General features: G+C 36.4%; 1 protein-coding gene across 1 annotated transcript; it reads left to right on the top strand.

The window, feature by feature from the left end:
• The first annotated feature begins 6755 nt into the window (after positions 1-6755).
• evx1 (even-skipped homeobox 1) lies at positions 6756-9280 on the top strand. The gene is made up of 3 exons (XM_056741840.1): positions 6756-7113; positions 7838-8073; positions 8741-9280. Exons 1-3 carry the CDS (start codon positions 6756-6758, stop codon positions 9272-9274), a joined length of 1128 nt encoding a protein of 375 aa, XP_056597818.1. The 3' UTR covers positions 9275-9280.
• The last annotated feature ends 9425 nt before the right edge of the window (positions 9281-18705 follow it).

Below are 18705 nucleotides of genomic sequence, written 5' to 3'. Positions count from 1 at the left end.
ATTGAATGCAAAGGAAACATTGTAATCCCTTTGCAAACCGTGTATTTCGGTAAGGAGTGAACAGTGTCGAATTAAATTGATGTCCGGCGGTTTCATTCCCATCTGAAATAAAAGCTCCTTTTCAAATGCAACGAAATTATTGTGTTGTATTTTTCTACATTTGCTTGTGATTTGTTAAGATCGAAAGGAAATAGTCAGAACTGTATTGCAGGAATCTCGAACAATGAGCGTTCGAATATGTACGCGCTAAAATGCTGTCATTATTATTTTTAAGAAAAAAACGATATCGGAACGAACCCTTTTATTCAACTACTTTTAATTATCTTAGTAGGTAAATAGATTTGTGTTGATTGATTGCTCAACAGTTGCAACATTTAAATTTTTATCGATACATTTTACACCAAAATAGACAACAATCCACGACATTAACACTATTTAATTGATGAATGATATCCGGCCATTTGAACCGTGAGTTTTTTTTCGTTTTTTAATATTTTCCACATCATAAACGTAGTCATTGGCATTGTAATAAAAATTCTGAAGCAATCGAACGTTTGAAGTGTAAACAAATAAAAACGCATTTGTTTCTATGTTTAAGACTTGACTTAACATTGAAATTAAAGCTACAGAATCATTTTGTCATAAAATATTTGAAACAGGGGATACATGATATTTCACCAAGTGCACTGCAATTTAAGTTGTAGAATGCAAATGCAAGAGTTTAAATTAAACTTTATTCTGAATATTGAGGAGCACTAGGAAGAGTGTTGGCTTAGATAAAAGCTAAGATTAAAGTGAGTTAACGGCAATCCTAGCAAGGTGTCATAATACATTTCTCAATATTATATTATTGAGTATATAAATGTTTCTTTTCCAGTTAATGTCAAAAACATCGAAAGCCTAACGACTGTATTTGAAAAGCAACGCAAGAGTAAATACATATTATTTGGTATTTATTTTTAATATCTTTAAAACATTTTTATCTTGTTTGCCTCAACTACTGAAATCCGTATTTTGCTTTCAAGATAGCCACGAACCACTATTTATGTTATGCAGTATAGCAACCAAGCTCAGAAGTTGCGTTTATAATCCTACATTGTCTCTGATTTCTGGGCATAGACGCATTATGCATATTAAATAATATAGAGTCAACTATTTTTTTGTGCAAAAATACGTCAGATATTAATGATAGCTTAGCAGTTTCTTAATTTTGTTGGATCATTATTACATTAATAAGTAGCCTAAAAGGAAAATAAAAGGCTATCGATTTTACACTAATCTGCATTTTAAATGATTCATTTAAATAATAAGATTTATTTTTCTCTTAGGAAAAAATGCTTTCCGTGCTCTTCCTGAAATTTGTATATAAACAATTGTGCTATACACACAAAATACTTGGTTGTTTGAGCACATGGTTGTGTTTGTATGTATTTGATCTAACCATATGGGCTGAAACCATCCAGAATACATATAATGTAAATCATACATTTACATTATTACATTTCGTATTTAAACAGTACACTGCGTCTCTTTTATCCTAATAATCTTACATTTCTTCATTAATCACGTAGCGCATGTGGCTAAACTGTTAACGAAACTCAGAATTATGGATTCTTTTTCCGGGTCACATTGTTTTTTTGTATGTTGTATGTAAAGAGTGTCAAAGTGGCTTTTTTGTATGTAAAAGCCACTTTGAAAAAAAATGGCTGCCAAATTGATATTGAAATATTGAGGAAAAACAAGCTCAAGATGAAAGCACATGTAGCCTAGTGTGTTATGTTATCTCAATGCTACACAGAAGGAGATCAGTATATCAAGTATGGCGTACTTGTCTACTAAGAACAGAGCACCTTAAAGTACAAATGAGCGTAAAGATGATACAATGATGTGAAAGTGACTACTCAATGTTAAATCGAGCAATGTACTGCATGCGTGATAGGCCCACTTCATCACCTCGGTGTTAACGTTAACACATTTTACCTATATCAGTTATGATACGTCATCATTTTAAATGTTTGTAAAAAGGCAATTTTTATTGTCCTGAAAGTTATTGAACATATTTAGGAAAGTCGTTAAAATGTTGGGGGGAGAATTTGAGTAAAACTAAACCCCTTAAATTTCGCGCAAACTATCTATATTAGAATTCTAAAGTAAAAAATATTCAATTATAATTAAACTTAAGTTGTAGAAGATTATAAGATGAATGAAAAGTGCGTTTCCTTAAGAACTGTATATGATGGAAATGTTTCTCTAATGGCAATGCGTTTGTGTGCATTCTGCATTTTATTTAGAAAGCTTTACATTGCATACTTCTAACAATGCCCACATTTAAAAAGCAAAAGAATCCTCTGGAACTTAAAAGGTACCAAGAGCTGAGAATACAGTCTGTGTAAGCCATGGTCAAGTTCAAGTTGGACACTGTTGTTAAACATCGAGAGGACATGTGGAAAGTACTAGAGGCGGATCTAGAAGTCATTTTAAGTTTGTATTTGTTCACATTAGTAAATGTATTAACTAAAATGAACTAGCAAAAAGCAATATGGTGTTTCGGTGTTTCAACATGCATTAATCCTTGTTATTGTTAGTTATTGGCAATGCAATTATTCATATTCGTTTTGCATTAACTGTTTACAGTTACGACGTTTGCTTAAAAAACACGTATTAGTAAATATATCAATTAAATTGAACTAAAATGAATAAGTTCTGTAGAAGATGCATTAACCAACTGTTAACAATACAGCACTTTTGTAAAGTGATACCGATCACCCTCATTATATAAACAATTATGTTATTTAATCCTAGAGCACAATCGAAAGAATAAAATGGATAGCTAAGATTCTCTTAGCTATCCTACTAAAATCAGGAATCAACCCTTGTTATCCCTCGTAAATCCGCATTGTCTCGGATGTGACATTCACGGTGGCCACCATGCAGACTTGAACCACTAAAATATATATTTTCATTCATAATGCCTATTGGTTTCTCGTTTATGTATACGTAATAGCGTTGGAACCACTTTCACCTTTCCACATTTACTTAATATACTTTAAAGTATAAATCCCTACAGTTTTATTTAAAGCCATAAATGTTGTCACAGTACAAATGACTTGGTACCTAACACGTGGATTAATATACGTTTAAGCAACTGTTTAATGAATCGTTTAACATTATTTTAAGTAATTTGAGAAATCAAAAATTCGTTTGTGTTCCTTCGTGAGACTGTACATGCTATAATTTTATAATTAAAAATGGACTGTTTAATGCATTTTGGAGACCGAAGGCTTAATAGAAATTGTTTGATCACAAAAAGGAAAGTTTAACAATGGACATCAATTTATAAATCAAATGCATAGGTGACGTTAATCTTGAAGTACAAATAAAAAAAACTAAAAGGTATATGGTGGGCTTTTTAAAAGACGTGAGAAAAACTGCATACCCTTTACCTTTAGGTTTACCTTTAGGGCTTTTTTCTCATTTTAAATATTTGTATTTAGAGTTTAATTCTAAACTAGACATGTTTACAATAATGTTGATGGTTTAAAAACTGATCAATAACCCAAGTGAGCACTTGGAGATAATTCTAATTTATAATCTAGTAGTCTGTTTAAATTTTACATTTATATTGAGTCTGTAAATGTAACATTTGCTAGAGTGCGTACAGAAATATGCCACATATAAAAAGGCAGGCCTAGCCTAAAAACTAATTGATATAGTTCACGCAAACATGCCCATCTCGAAAGCCTTAAAACTGCGTTCAGATGTAGTAATCCAGAAAAACACTCTTTAAAGAGGGTGTTCTTTCCACAAGAGAAATGACCATTATCTTAATGTGTAAAGTTCAAGGACAACCGCAAAGACCGCCCACAAAAGGTTTATTGGTGGTTAAGGAATGTACACAAAACGAGATCCACGGAATGCCAGAGTCCATGTTCACGAGACATACTCCAAAATCAAGTTCTATCGGTTTAAACAGATAATATCTAGTCTGATTAAATAAAACTTGGTAAATACATGTTCTGTGTAAGAGTCAAAAGGCAAGTTTCCAACAGTCAAATTATCTGTTTCAACGATATACATTTATCTAGATATCGTTATTAATCTAAAGAGTAGGTCTGTTTTGGAAACCAAACATGACTCCAAACAAGAGCGGGAGATATGTATGTATATTTATAGTTTGGCGATACTGTGTGTTAAAAGAATCAGTACGAAACTGGATACTTGGAAATTGAAAAGACAGAGAAAGGAAGGCAGAGAGAGAATGTGCTCTTATCTGTTCTAACGGGTGAGGGCGCACGAGGACAGCTCAGAGAAGAAGTGTCACAACGTCCACACAAATCGAGCTTGTGACGTCACTTTCCAATATGCGTACGCTATCCACTTGCTCTCATATAAAACAGGGCGGTTGTTTGCTGAAACACTTATAAAAAATCCCGTTTCCCATGCGCTGAGAGAGAGAAGAAACAACCTGGAGAAAGACGGAGAAGACGCAGTGTTGATTTGTTGACACTTAGACCTTCGGTTCAAAGTGATATTCTTCAAAACACACAAATATATCCTTTTTGAGAATCCCGAAATTACTATGAATGGCTTGGTAATCAATAATATCCTATGAAAACTCTCATCAACCTTGTAGAAACACACAAACATGATAGGTTAACAAATGACTTGACTGACCCCCTTTTAATTTACATTACTTTCTGCGTAATCTCCAAGATACATTAGAAAGCAATACAGCATAAGTATTGCAATAGTTAAGAACATTGTTCCGAACGTTTCTGTTTGCAGAGCGACCTGTGGTTAGGGTGTAATTAAGATAAAGAAGTTGAGCTAATTACATCCCAGTAGGTTATGATGCTATTGCTGACTCTGTGGCGCATCATCGGTGTTGTTAAGTGCGGTTAAAAGAAAAGCCACATAGTTGTAGCGGGCTGTATTACGCCACCGAAAACGATGAAAGCAATTTTGGTTGAAAAGTAATATAAAGTTCAAAGCCTCGTTTGCTATATTCTTTAAAACTATTCAACTTCATAATGGCTTGTAGTGAATTTTTACAGTTGAAACTCTGACATCAAAGAGGGGGAGGGTGCGGCCTCCTCCCGAAAAGCAAGCACACTGCGTTATCTTTGTATGTCTCCGACAGATTCGTCTCCTGGAGCAGTACAAAAGCAAAGGTCTCTAAAGTTTTGTTTTCCTATATGAATAAAAACTAAACAGTATTTGGCACTATGTCAATTTCAGTGATTTTAATTTCCTTCTCTTGAAGACATAACAAAATGGCTTGCTTCAATTGCTTACCCCACCTGTAATTCGCTTTGGATAAAAGCGTCTGCTAAATGACTAAATGTAAAATAAGTCAGAATGAAAGCACCCTCGACGACCTTACTGACACTCTGGGAAATATATTGCAAAATCTTTTAATTAAATTCGTAAATAATAGACTTTTTTCACAGTGGACAATATCTTTGACCATGAACTCATGCAACAACACATTATGGGCATGTTTTGGTGGCCAAGATTTCGAAATAGTATTGGCAAACAAATATTTATATAACTTTATTACTTACGTCGTGTAGTAATTAAAGACTCTATTAAATATGGACTGCAATCAATGAAAACTTGGAACGTTCAAATAAAAACGTTTAATACTAACTTTAATGAAACTGGAAAGCCGCGCCTTAATTCCACCAGGCGGTGAGGGTATGCGTTGTCGCCCCGATTCAAACAAATCTAATTAAATGTCAAATAGTCTGTTATTCTCACTCCTGGTCACGGAGACTTGACCTTTTTGCACCTTACTTGACACCACTTTGGAAGACCGCGTTAGGGCGGGAGAAATGAGGAATAATATGGTGCTGGAGAGCATGACGCTTAGAGATGAAATGGAACGTGTACAGTTCAAATTACGCTGCTGAATGAAAGACAGTCCTCCACATCTTTTGAATATTCTCATTCAATCTGACGTCTTTCAACGCGCACTGAATGTGTTCTGTGACTGTGATCGGAGAAGAACATGTGCTAATATATTCCTGAAGTCTACCATTATGACTATTTCTTATTCAAGTGTGCGCAAGACAAGAAGATAATAGATAGGGTTTTACCATATATTCAAACCGTTACTGTCCTCGATAATTGAAATCAGTTGTTTTTCTCCCATCCAAAATATAGATGAATATTAAAAAATGCTTAAGCCTTTGTCGAAAGATATTTTAGCAGTATGATATTGTTACATTTGAGTGGTATTCAGCAAAATTATTACAATTTATCATGGTATAATTTGTGACGACCAATGAGAAACGGATTTAGTGTGGATTTGAATCGTTTTTTATACAAAAAAGGCAGAAAGGTTGATCAGTATGGCAAATGTGTCGGAATGAAGTCACTTAAACTATACTAGCCAAGATATCCCTTTGAAAACATTCACTTGAACAGTAACGCGAGAGATTTGGTGCCGCTTTTGTCCTGGGTCTGTTCAGCTCATGTTTTGTGTGAAGTAGCCTTAAATTCACCCTCTGTCTATACTCCCCCGCTGTTTATTCACTCCATATCGACGCGTGGCGTCACTGAGCTATCTATTATGACGACTGCCCTATTAAGAATGACAGCGCTGGAGGAGAGAGAGGGCAATGGTGTTCCCTCCCAGAGCTTGTGCAGCACTCTCGAGCGCTTGCATCGCACAGCTCATCGTCTGCGTTTTGTGATCCAACCTAGCTTAACAAGCACCGGGAAACTTGCTCGCCTGCTTTCATCTATCGGTTATGGACATCAGTAAGGACATGCTGTTGCGCGCTGAGGGTGGTCAGAATGGCAGAACTGGCTCAAATGTGTCGGAGGCTACTGGAGACCCCATGCGGGAGCACACGGACAAACCGATTCACCAGAACAGCCTAAGCCCCGGCTCCGTGCCTTTTTCGCGAAACCTAGATGAAGCGATTAAGGGACAACGTATCGCAAAGTGCGGAGATATGGCGCTTGACAGTAAGCACTCTGCGCCGGACAGAGAGTTGTCAGACATCCCTAACAAAGACAGCAGCAGCTCAGATGCGGAATCAGACCTCTATGAAGAAATAGATGTCAGCTGTACCCCAGAGAGCATGGATTACCCAAGTGGACAAGGTAAACAAAACGATGACTTCATTATTGTTTACTTTTTATTAATACGAATAATTGCGTTAATAAAAACAATAAAACCATGTGTAAGATTGTCATCACCTATTAATTTATTGCAAGATTTTGAATGAGTCCATAACAATGCCACAGTTTGGTGTTGCGTCCAGTCATTTAAGTTGACTTCATGTCATGTAACAGAAAACTCAGCAATTTCCGTTTTTGTTTAGTGGAATAATTGGCTCTATTACAAAAAACGATGCTCAGGAAGGCGTAGTTTCTTGTAAATAGGATTACATTATTTTTTCAAATGCTTCTCTGCAGCCCCTATGTGCATATTTGTCCCATAGTTCAGACTAAATGTATATTTTCAAAAAAATATAATTTCAATAGTGCAAAATAAATAAGGATTTAAATAGAATGCACAATCATACAAAAGAATTATGCAAAATGTTTTTGCATATTTTCCTTAATTTATTTATCATTTCTTCTATGGATTACTAGTCTACGCCATTATTTAGACTGCCTCTGCGTCATCTTCCACATAATAAAAACACCATATTGATTCGGAAAAAAAACATTAGCCTACCATTTGTTTTAAGAAAAATAATAATGCAACTAGAAAAGATTATCCATTGAGACCGTATATGGTGTGCTTTTTTATAATCTGGCATAGATAAATAATTTGTAATTTATATTAAGTGTTAAAATCAGTCATGTTTGTTTTTGTAAGGACTGGGAACGAGCTCGCCGAACCACGGTAAAGATCTCAGCGTGGATAACAATATATTGGGTTCAGGCCCTGGGTCTCTCAGCTACGGTTCTGATCAGATGAGACGTTATCGAACAGCTTTCACGAGGGAGCAGATAGGACGACTGGAGAAAGAGTTTTACCGGGAAAATTACGTGTCCAGGCCACGCAGGTGCGAGTTGGCGGCTTCCCTAAATTTACCGGAAACAACCATAAAGGTAATGTATTGTTCTATTACATTTTATAGCAACCCTTTAGGAATTAATAATAAAAGATGTTGGTTTACATTTAGGCCTAGTTATGTCAATACTGTGTGTTGACCTTGGTGACGGAGCAAGAGCTCCTGGTTTACCTTCAACATCATGCAAAACCAGATGGTTGCGCTCCCATATTATCATTACTATAGGTCACCTCTTTCCATTAGGGTGTGTTGTTTGTTCAAATGAATGTAACCAATAAGAATATATTTGAGAAAATGGTTGAATATTTTCTGTTCAGGAGGAATCTTTTATCTTTTGTATGATAACTTCTCCGACAGCGGAAAAAGGTCAACCTCCGAGCATATTTTTCTTTATTTGGATAATTTTACTCGCTAACCTATAATAACATTTATAAACGTAGACAAAACATTTTGATGAATGTTTTGATTAGGGTGAAATACATTTCCACAGAGTTTATCATGATCTATGCACCATTAAATTTTCGTTGTTTACGAACAAAATGAACAAACCAATTTATACAGCCGTGAACTATTAGAATATTTAAATTACAAAAAGAAGAAAATATATTGTTAAACAATTAATTCACATGCATAAGATTTCATATTAAAATATGGCTGTTATGTGGATTAGGCCTCATTCACTAATTTGCTCATTTTGGTTTAAGGTTTGGTTCCAGAACCGTCGCATGAAGGATAAAAGACAGCGGCTGGCTATGACATGGCCGCATCCCGCGGACCCCGCCTTTTACACCTATATGATGAGCCATGCTGCAGCCACAGGCAGCCTGCCCTATCCATTTCAATCACATCTTCCTCTACCTTACTACTCTCCACTAAGCGGTGTGCCAGGTTCCGCCTCTGTCACCGGGAATCCATTCACCAACCCTCTGCGCTCGCTGGACAGTTTTCGCGTTCTTTCGCATCCATACCCGCGTCCTGACCTGCTGTGCGCCTTTAGACACCCATCACTGTACCCCAGCCCGGGTCATGGGCTTGGTCCCGGGGGAAGCCCATGCTCCTGCCTTGCTTGTCATGCTGCCAGTCAGTCAAACGGGCTCCCACAGAGGTCCAACAACGCAGACTTCTCTTGTTCACCCACGACCCGGACTGAGGCCTTCCTTACTTTCTCTCCCGCAGTTCTCAGCAAATCATCTGCAGTCTCTTTGGACCAGAGAGAGGAAGTGCCACTGACGAGATAAGAATATCAAGGGCTACGAATTCTTCGGACACTATCCGGATCAACTTTGGGAACTCTGGCAATATTTAATTAATAATTCAACGCATGAACAACCCAACGCACTGCGCACAACACAAAAGCAATCTGCTTAATAAGGTTTCAAAACTGGATGTTCTAGTGAAGAAGCTACATATTGTGCAAGCAAAGCCTTCTTTATGTAGGCCACGGACTTCTTGTTTAAAACTATCTTTGGATTAGATGTTCTTCACGGAGATCTTATATTAAAGCAATTACATTTGAAGTAAAACCTATTAACAAAATGTCATATTTATTTATACAAATTTTAATGGCTGGAGAATAGCGCAAATGCTTATCATAACAGTAATGTATAGGCCTATACTCTTATACATACGTACAAATTGACCCACATGACGTTTCTTTCATATTAAAACGATGTTTTTCATCTTGCTTTTTAACAAGGGGATTTGTTAACCGAGCACGGTTGGCTCATTATTTCTCCACCAACACCCGGTCCCGGTAGCAAAGCGAAATGTGCAGATGCGAGGGAAATTAAGGAGTGATGTATTCGGATGGGAGAAATTTTGAATGTTGAATTAATGATAATGCTGCACGCTCAGAAACTTGTCTGCCAAACCGGTAACAAGGCGCCAGGGGAGCGGATTAAGAAGCTCAATGCAATGCTCGACGGGAGAAGACGCGCAAGAGATCCCTTGGACAATCACTTGCGGCAAATTGGGGCAAGCCTGAGATGCCTGTCTAACTGGCAAAGCAGAGATCCCAGTCTCACCAGCATCCCGTCATACGAATACGCTTACCCCTTCAACCCATCTCGTGCCATCCTCATTCCGAATTGCTATTGTCTTATCAAGCTCACTATACAATAAATGCACGCACACAGAAGTAAATGAAACATAAATAGGGTTACATTGAACATAAATAATTGTATTTTCATGAACAGCAGACAACATTATTTATTTCGTTGTATTTACATGTATACTGATTTTCTTTTCATCATCCATTTTTTAAATTAATGTACATTTCACATATTCGTGTTTTCTCGAACATTTGGAAGTGAGGTTGATTTTGATTGTGGTAAATGCGAGAAAGGGGTCAGTACTGTTCTGATTAAACGGAATTTTATAATAAACTTTATTTTAAACCAAACACACAAATGTTCTACCGGTCATTCCAAAAGACCACAATTATGATTCAAGGCAATGTTGTCGTATTAATTATGATGCAATATGCAGGCTTATTTTGATGAGGTATTTACAGGTGTATTTTTCCAGATGTAGGACTCTAGTCTCGTGAAGAAACTAGAACTAAAAGTCAAAACAAGGGAAATAATTTAATATCTAAACCTGAACATAAATTACAATATTGGTATGATCTTAAATTGCACAGCGTTGTCAACTTCGTTTCAAACATGGACACCAATTCCGTTGCCATGTGGAACACTTAAACGATGCCATCTAATAGCTTCGACATACAGTTTTTGACAGTTAAGGAGTCCCCAGGTACCGCTTGCACAAGCCATATTCTGGGGCTGTTAATAGAAAGAAAGACATAAAATGTCTTGAGGAGATATTGGAATGCTAAAGATCAATTGTGCCTTCAACCTTACCAATCAACTCACGCTAATTAGCTGGGCTGGCCGCGTATTTGTGGCACTTGGAACGGCAAATTGAGGCTTTTAGAGATAAAACAGAAGGTATGCATATTGGATGTATGTGACACACTTACCAATAAAAAAGCGAGAATATTAATGAAAAATAAAATATTTTGCAGTTTTAGATATTCTTATTGGATTCTATTTATAGAAAAATAAAATAACATCTAGCTGTTTCTTTTATATAGACCTATATTTATGTTCTTTACAATGCCTTCAATATATTTTTATCACAATTTAGATGGGTTGAAATTATATAATAATATTGAAATATTTACCTTTATACAATTCTAGTGATCGCCTGCCCAAACAATTCAACCACCCTCCGATCCAGCCAATCCACCCCCAACATAAAAAACACACGAGCCTACGCCAGAAGGTCCTGGTTGAGCATGTGATTGATGGCCTTATTAGAAGCAGTTCTTGTAAGTGTGACCAAGTTGATTAAAATGCATATGTTTGGAATACTCCGCCATTTAAACGGGGCAGTTAATTCAAAAACGGATTTATGCTCTGCCTTACATTAAATCACTAAAGGCGCAGGTAGGAAAATGACCAGCGACTAAATTGACAATGAATAATAATACCACTTTTAAAAAGAACAAGAAAACTATAAATATCACAGAGGTGATAGTTTACCACTGTCTAATACATTTTTGTTGGATAGGCCTACTTAAAATGCGACATTTTCTGCGCGTTCCGCAGCCAGTTTACCTGCACCAATTGAAACGCAGGATAAATATATTCTCTCATTTTATAGTTATTTCAGTGTCTACCTCCGTTACACCAAGCAGTCTTATTCTCAGCGCACAATCTGTCCTGTGTGACAGATTATTTAGTATATGTGGTCACGTGCATTAGGTTAGGGCTACCATCTGAAAATAAAAAGGCAAACAAATAAATAAAAATAATCTGTATAAATACAACACACCAAAAGCACTTGAAAAACAAGAGGGATACAGATGAATGTTAGAATTGCGAGAATGAGATTTGACATCTCGTTTGCTTTTTCTTGAGAGACAGGCTGGTGCGGTATTACGCATGTGTCGCTGGGTCTATTTAGACCATATCAAGCCGACGACTGTTTAAAACCCTGTTTACGTTATCATTTACAAAAGGCAGAGATGGGCGTGAATAGACCGCTCACCGGCTAATGATGATGAATGGGGAATTAATGCACAAGTGCACGGGACAATCTGAGCCTTCATCTGCTTTAATAGCCATCCAATAGCATTAAGAAAGCAGAGGTCACATTAAATCAATCACATCGTATGTGAAAGTCATACTACTGGTGTCTATCAACGTTATTTACGGTGCATCGAAGACCGTTTCTTTCAAACGGAAGAAACAACGTAACGTTAGGTAAGAAGACAACATCGACCCTTATAATTTATTCAATGGAAATCAAGCATACATGGAATAGCCTATTTTATTGGTACACAATTGGCTTAATAGCTCTTGCAAACCTCATTTCATTTACATATTCTACCCGCAACTCAGGTTACATAATTATATTATCATACACCAGTGTTAACAGTTGGGCCTGGGGCACCTAGAGTATGGAGCATGGCTACATTTACCAAAATCTTTTTTTAATCATTTTTATTTTTTCACTTTAGGTCATCGTCATTGTTTCAAGCATTTCTCTAACATGTCTTAATGAAAGATCAGGTTTTGTATTTCAGCTTAAAAAAATATGTCAAACTTGACTTTTGTCATGCATTATCTTCCAAGTATCTATTGACAAAAAGAAGCAACTCAGTCCTGTACATAAACACTCTCATAAAGCTTAACTTGTCTTGCTTTATTTTCAATCGGTTAAGGCTTTCACTGTCAGCAGTCTTTAGCTCAGACTGAAACAAAAACACATTTATCAAAGATATATGGTCAATAAAAATATGTGTCTATTAGCTCATTATTGTTCAGCCTTTAATTGAAAATATACACATCCATTTTACCACAGAGACATACAAAATTATATTTGTAATCACCTAGTTATTCTCCTACAGCTACACCCTTTCATTCTCTCAGCTGCCGTTTGTTATAGATCTATTGTGGCCATTTCCAAGAGCTTGAATTTGCAATAGTTGCTCACAGCTTCTTCATTGCCTATACTGATGGATTCACATATCAGAGGAGCAGCCGGTCGATGGCCCCACACTTTTCATTTCCATTTAATTCATTTTTCATTTATAAATGTGGACAATCTGGTCAATGTTCAGAATAAAGTCTAAATCTCTCCTGTTGGCTGGTCTGCAAAGACAACATATGAATCATTCAATTACTGATTAAGATGACATCAAAACATATAAATAGTTCCACATCATCCTGGTGAATTAGAATGAGTACCTGTTCCTTCTAAAATATTCTAATTAATTTAATAATTACAAAAACACAGAGATAGAAGTAAAAAATTCTGACCTCACTGAAACTCTCACGGACATGCTGAAGCAATGCTGTACCAGATACTCTTGGTTTACTCATATATCTACGTGTCTTACAATTTTCTGTTATGTCTAATTACACAGACTTTCTCTTTATTTTGCCTTGTTTGTCTGTTAATCTTACAGTTATGGGCGAATCTAGGGCTTGTTGTTAATTGTTTACACGTAACATATAATATATGTCTGATAAAAATTTAATCACCAAAAACTCTTATTTGTGAAAATGAAATGAGAGACATAAATTGAGCTACCAAGACGCTTCTGAAGTTATATACACATTTGTATTCTGATGTTATCTTATAATAAAAATATTTTGATTTTCGTTAAATCCCAAAATGCAAGATCATTAATGCTAATCGATGGAGCTCAAGCTGAATTAATGTTTCTATTATCTTGGTCATCAAAATACTGAGAGGATACCTTGTAAAACTTACTATAAAAACTAATTAATGATAAGCCTTTGCAAGAGATGTCATGTTCCCTCACTTTAGTTAGGACATATAACCTTTCTGTATTGATTATAACATTATATTTCTCATGCCTACAGAGGCACACTAATAGTCTTAGATGTCTGTGGTTTATCATGGCTTTACAATCTATTGTAAGTATCAAATTGAAGCAAATCGGGTTGTGTTAATGGCTAGGCAATATAGAGAGAAATCTGCTTTTAACTCAAATATAGTGTACACAGAGAATGTGGCGAGTATACCATAAAATTGTTATTTGGATGATTTGGAAAGGTTTAATTTGCCGGGACGCATGGTTTAAGTCATTTCGAAGTATGATGAAAGAAATTGCAAAAACAATCTCTTTTTAAACAACATCCATATTTCAACAACCACTAAAATCATTTGGAGCTATAAATGATGAAATATCAATCACGGTTGTCTAATATTTCAAGGGTGACACCTTCCCTACCTTGTCCTGGCACTAGTCAGTTAATACAGATCAGTAACATGGTGTGACCCCCAAATGTATCATTTAACACAAGTAATAAAAGATTGCTTCTCAATGCGTTACTGAAACTGCAAACTAGTGTGTGAAATTCAACCTCTCAACATTTAGTTTCTATAATAACATATAAACACGTACTTGCTGGTATTAAAAGCTTAAACCTTATTAAGTAATTGTTTGTTTTGTCTCCTCGTACCACAAGAACGTATATAGCTAAGTGCCAATATTGTTAAACTTGCCATTTGTTTTACCAGACCCCTTTATTTTCTCCTGCTGCAGTAACAGCAACGCTCAGTTGAAGTGTGCCCAAATCATGCGATATTGTCTAAAATAATTTAATAACCACTTTGTTTTATAGGAGTGAGTTATTGTTTTATGATGGCTCAGAGAGCCAATGGCTTTGCAGTGCTCTCCAGCTCTCTCCACACCTCGTTTTATTTTACAGCACGACGCTTTATTACTCGGCAACCATGCCGCCAAGCTGCATGACAACTACTGCAGACCCTGAGTTTTCCCATCCTGTCCTAGCCCTATATCAGAAATCCAAACCAGTGTAAAATATGAACATGCATGCTGACAAACATCAATGAATACACTTTAATTGTTCAAGAAAAATAATGTTATATTAAAACACATGATGTTATGTCATCATGTCCAAGTTTCCGATAAAGGTAAAATACTTATATACAAATGATGTTTGTATAGAATTCTATGCAAGTAGATAAGTGTGCATGCGAGTACTGTAGGCGTGTGATGGCGCAGCCTAGGGAACAAGTGATGTGTTTTCATTACAGCTATCTAGACCTTTTACTTGTGTCCGATATGCTCCAACCCCCAACCCCCAGACGGCAACAGGACAAGGCACGCTCTGACAGGAGAATCATTGGCGCATGACAGGGGTGTCCTGGTTTTCCCCCTCTACACGCTGCTGTTAGAGATTCAAGACATACGCTATGTGCATTGACTGCGCTTAAGCTTTTATTTGATTCTATGAAGCTATATGAAACTTTATTTTTGTTCCTATCATCACATATAGATGGCAACAAGCAAGTATCATGACGTATTCATTTGAAAAATGTAAAGAGATCACAAAGAAAATCATAGAAAAAATTTGTAGAAAGATGAGCAGCAACAAAATTATCAACAATATCACTTAAAAGCACCATCGCATCAACAATTGAAGTTATTGGAAGATTTTTTTATTCACAGAAATAGTGAAATAATATCTATATAATAGTCAATACCTCTGCAATTTACACAATATAACAAAGCTACACCAGACTTTATTTTTGTTTCATAGCAACGTTTTTTATTGCTCACGTGTCCCGAACTACACTTTCACACAAAAGAATAGCATTTACATTACATTTATGCATTTGGCAGTCACTTTCATCCAAAGCGATTTACATTGCATTATACTAAACATTTGTATACATCTGAGTATGTGCAATTCCCTGGGATCAAAGGGAATATATAATTGTATTATTTTACTGACACTAAAAGAATCTTCCATCACCAAGTGAGCTGTGCTTATAAAACACATGCTCATGGGTAAAATAAAAAGCACAAAATAACAGGATCATGCATCTGGATTCAAGTGTATGTTAGGATAGTTGCACTTGGATGGATTAGGAATAGATTTATGAAAAGGTGGAAGATTTACACAACAGGAAGGAAGGGGATTAAAGAGAGAGGACAGGACCCATGTGGGGTGGACCTGGGTTTCGATTCTTGACACAAAACTTTAAAGATAACTCATTGTTTGTGTTTAAGCCAATCATTTTGAGTGTGGGAGTCAAGCACATTAAATCCCTTACATACAAACACCTACACTTCAATACGTACACGCTGGCGTCTCTTTGTCATGACTCATTCAGAGGAAATGCAGGACTTGTGGCTAGGCCAGATATAGTGTGTTGGAGATAGCAGAGGTCTGATGTGTGTAATGTGTGTATGTGCGTTTAGTTTTTATGGTGATGTTCTGTTTGTGATAGTAGTCTGTAGTGGAGTTGAACAAGCTCTTAACTCTGAACAGGTTAATGGAACTTTTATAGGTCTCTCTACAATCAGTTGACCTCTTAAGTTTCTTTCTCTGCTTTACTCCCTCCTCTGTCTGTCTGTCGCTCTCTTTATTTTTCCTACTGGAAAATGTTCTTTCACCAAACTCCAAATCATCCCCTTTTCAAATAACACATCTAGGGTCAGTTTAACAGACAAGAACATAAACCACATACCGCAAGTAGTGGATTTACAGTTCCCTTACAATTGCAAAATTCATAAGTGGCCCCAATTAGTATATTAACAATAAGGTTTAAGTCCCACCCCCTTTTTTGATGGATTGTACAGACTTTGAAAGTGCCAAATTGCGGCAGCTTTTTCAGCGACAGCTAGAAAACCTACTGAATATGAGCTCCCATATCTCTTTCCCGAGCCATTTCACTCGGCTCTCATTCCCTGACTGCCTGTCCTGTAGTTACTCACAGACAGACACACACTATGGGCAATTGAGGTGGGTGAGAGATAGCCTAGTAAACGTCTTATCTCATCACAGTCACTTTTATTCATGTCTATCATCAGAGTGTCAATAGTAATCATGAACCAATCAGAAACAGTGTGATGGAGCACCAACCACAAAAGGACACACACATACACACGTATGTACAAGTACACTCATTCGAATCGAAAAGTACACATCACTCTGAAACAGACTAAATATAATCAATGTTAAAATGTACAACAATTACGCTCAACCAAGTTGAATTAAAATGATCATTCAAATGCATATACTATAATGGAAACTTAGCCTATAAAGTTGCCATATGACTTTAACACACTCCTCACTTCATAAAAGCAATCAATACGGGCTGCCCTATAGGTTTTGTGCCTTCCTCTCATCCACATACTCATTACCCTCACATCATCCATTTCTCCAGTTCTCTTGCAATTTACACTTACTCATAAGTAGTAACTCCTGCACAGCAGAAATGATGATGATTACATGAAATAAAATACAGCAATGTGTCCTGTCTCTCTGTACTACAGACTGGACGTCGTGGCTCTTAAAAGATAATAATCAATATTGATTTTAAGAGAGTGAGTGCAAAGAGGAATAGTGAACGGGAAAGATGGAGAAGAAATGGACGCATGAGGAGGTTAAAAAATGGAAGAGTCTGTGTGTGTGTGTGTAAGAGAGAGAGATGGAGAGAGAGAGAGAAAGATAGAGAGAGAGAAAGACTCCACTCCATCTGAATTTTGACAGAATCAATGAGCTTTAAAGGATAGATAGAGCCTCAATGTGCTCTGCTAAAAAATGAATGTGTATTTATTAATGCCAGTCATACATCTAACAATATACGTTTGCTGTGGTTAAAAGTCTGTTTGTACCTATAGGACCTAGATTTTTTCATCTTATTAAACTTAAAACAAACACAACACTAAAAACAAACAAAACATTAACCATTGTTTTTGCTAGACAAAATTAAACACATATAGTACAAGACTTACACTGTTTACGCCAAATCCAAAAGTACAACACCACACCGCAGCAAAGTTCAGAGTGGCACTGTGCACACATCCTTGGCACCATGGACATACATTTTGGACAAGGCAACACTACCCTTTAAACTTATACAAATAAGGGAGAGCTGCAGTTTTTTGGATAAACAAACACAGTAATGTTTACATTCACCCTGCAACAGCACTGTGCAGTCTTGCCCTTTCCAATATGGTGGCAACATTGATTTACAATAACAAGTCTTTGTCTTTTTTGAACAAAAAAAAATCTCTCCCTTGCTTGCTCCACGTTTAATCCTCCTACTAGCATGGCATTGTAACTAATGCTACTGTTTGGTGTGTTGACAAAATGTTTATATGCGCTACTAATTGTAAGTCGCATTGGATAAAAGCATCTACCAAATGAATAAATGTAAATGTACAAGTTAGTGGTCAATGAAGCGTTTCTGTATCCCTATCCATCATACCAGGAACCAGCCAAATAAACAACACTGCCAGTCTGTGGTGCTTCTTTCCAGCTCAAATGACATGATGTGTTGAATGTCGCTAATACACACTTTCCAGTGGATGCACATGCAATTTTATTGAAAAAAAAAATATTGGACTATGGGCAAAATTATGCCAAAGACAACAGAAATGGCGACAAACTTAAACACAGGAAGCAACCCACAAAACATGAAATTTCATTTAATACCTAATCAGCCCAGTTAAATATACACAACTCAATGCATACAATAAACACATAAGAAAACCAGTGATATTGCTGTAATACTGGAAATGTGCACTTACCCAAAATTGTTGACCTACACCATACAGTACATGTTCATCATACAGTAAATAAAACTGTCATGC

The sequence above is a fragment of the Triplophysa dalaica genome, chromosome 25, assembly GCF_015846415.1.
Source record: "Triplophysa dalaica isolate WHDGS20190420 chromosome 25, ASM1584641v1, whole genome shotgun sequence".
NCBI classification, from domain to species: Eukaryota; Metazoa; Chordata; class Actinopteri; order Cypriniformes; family Nemacheilidae; genus Triplophysa; species Triplophysa dalaica.
This window is presented reverse-complemented; position numbering and strand designations above follow the sequence as displayed.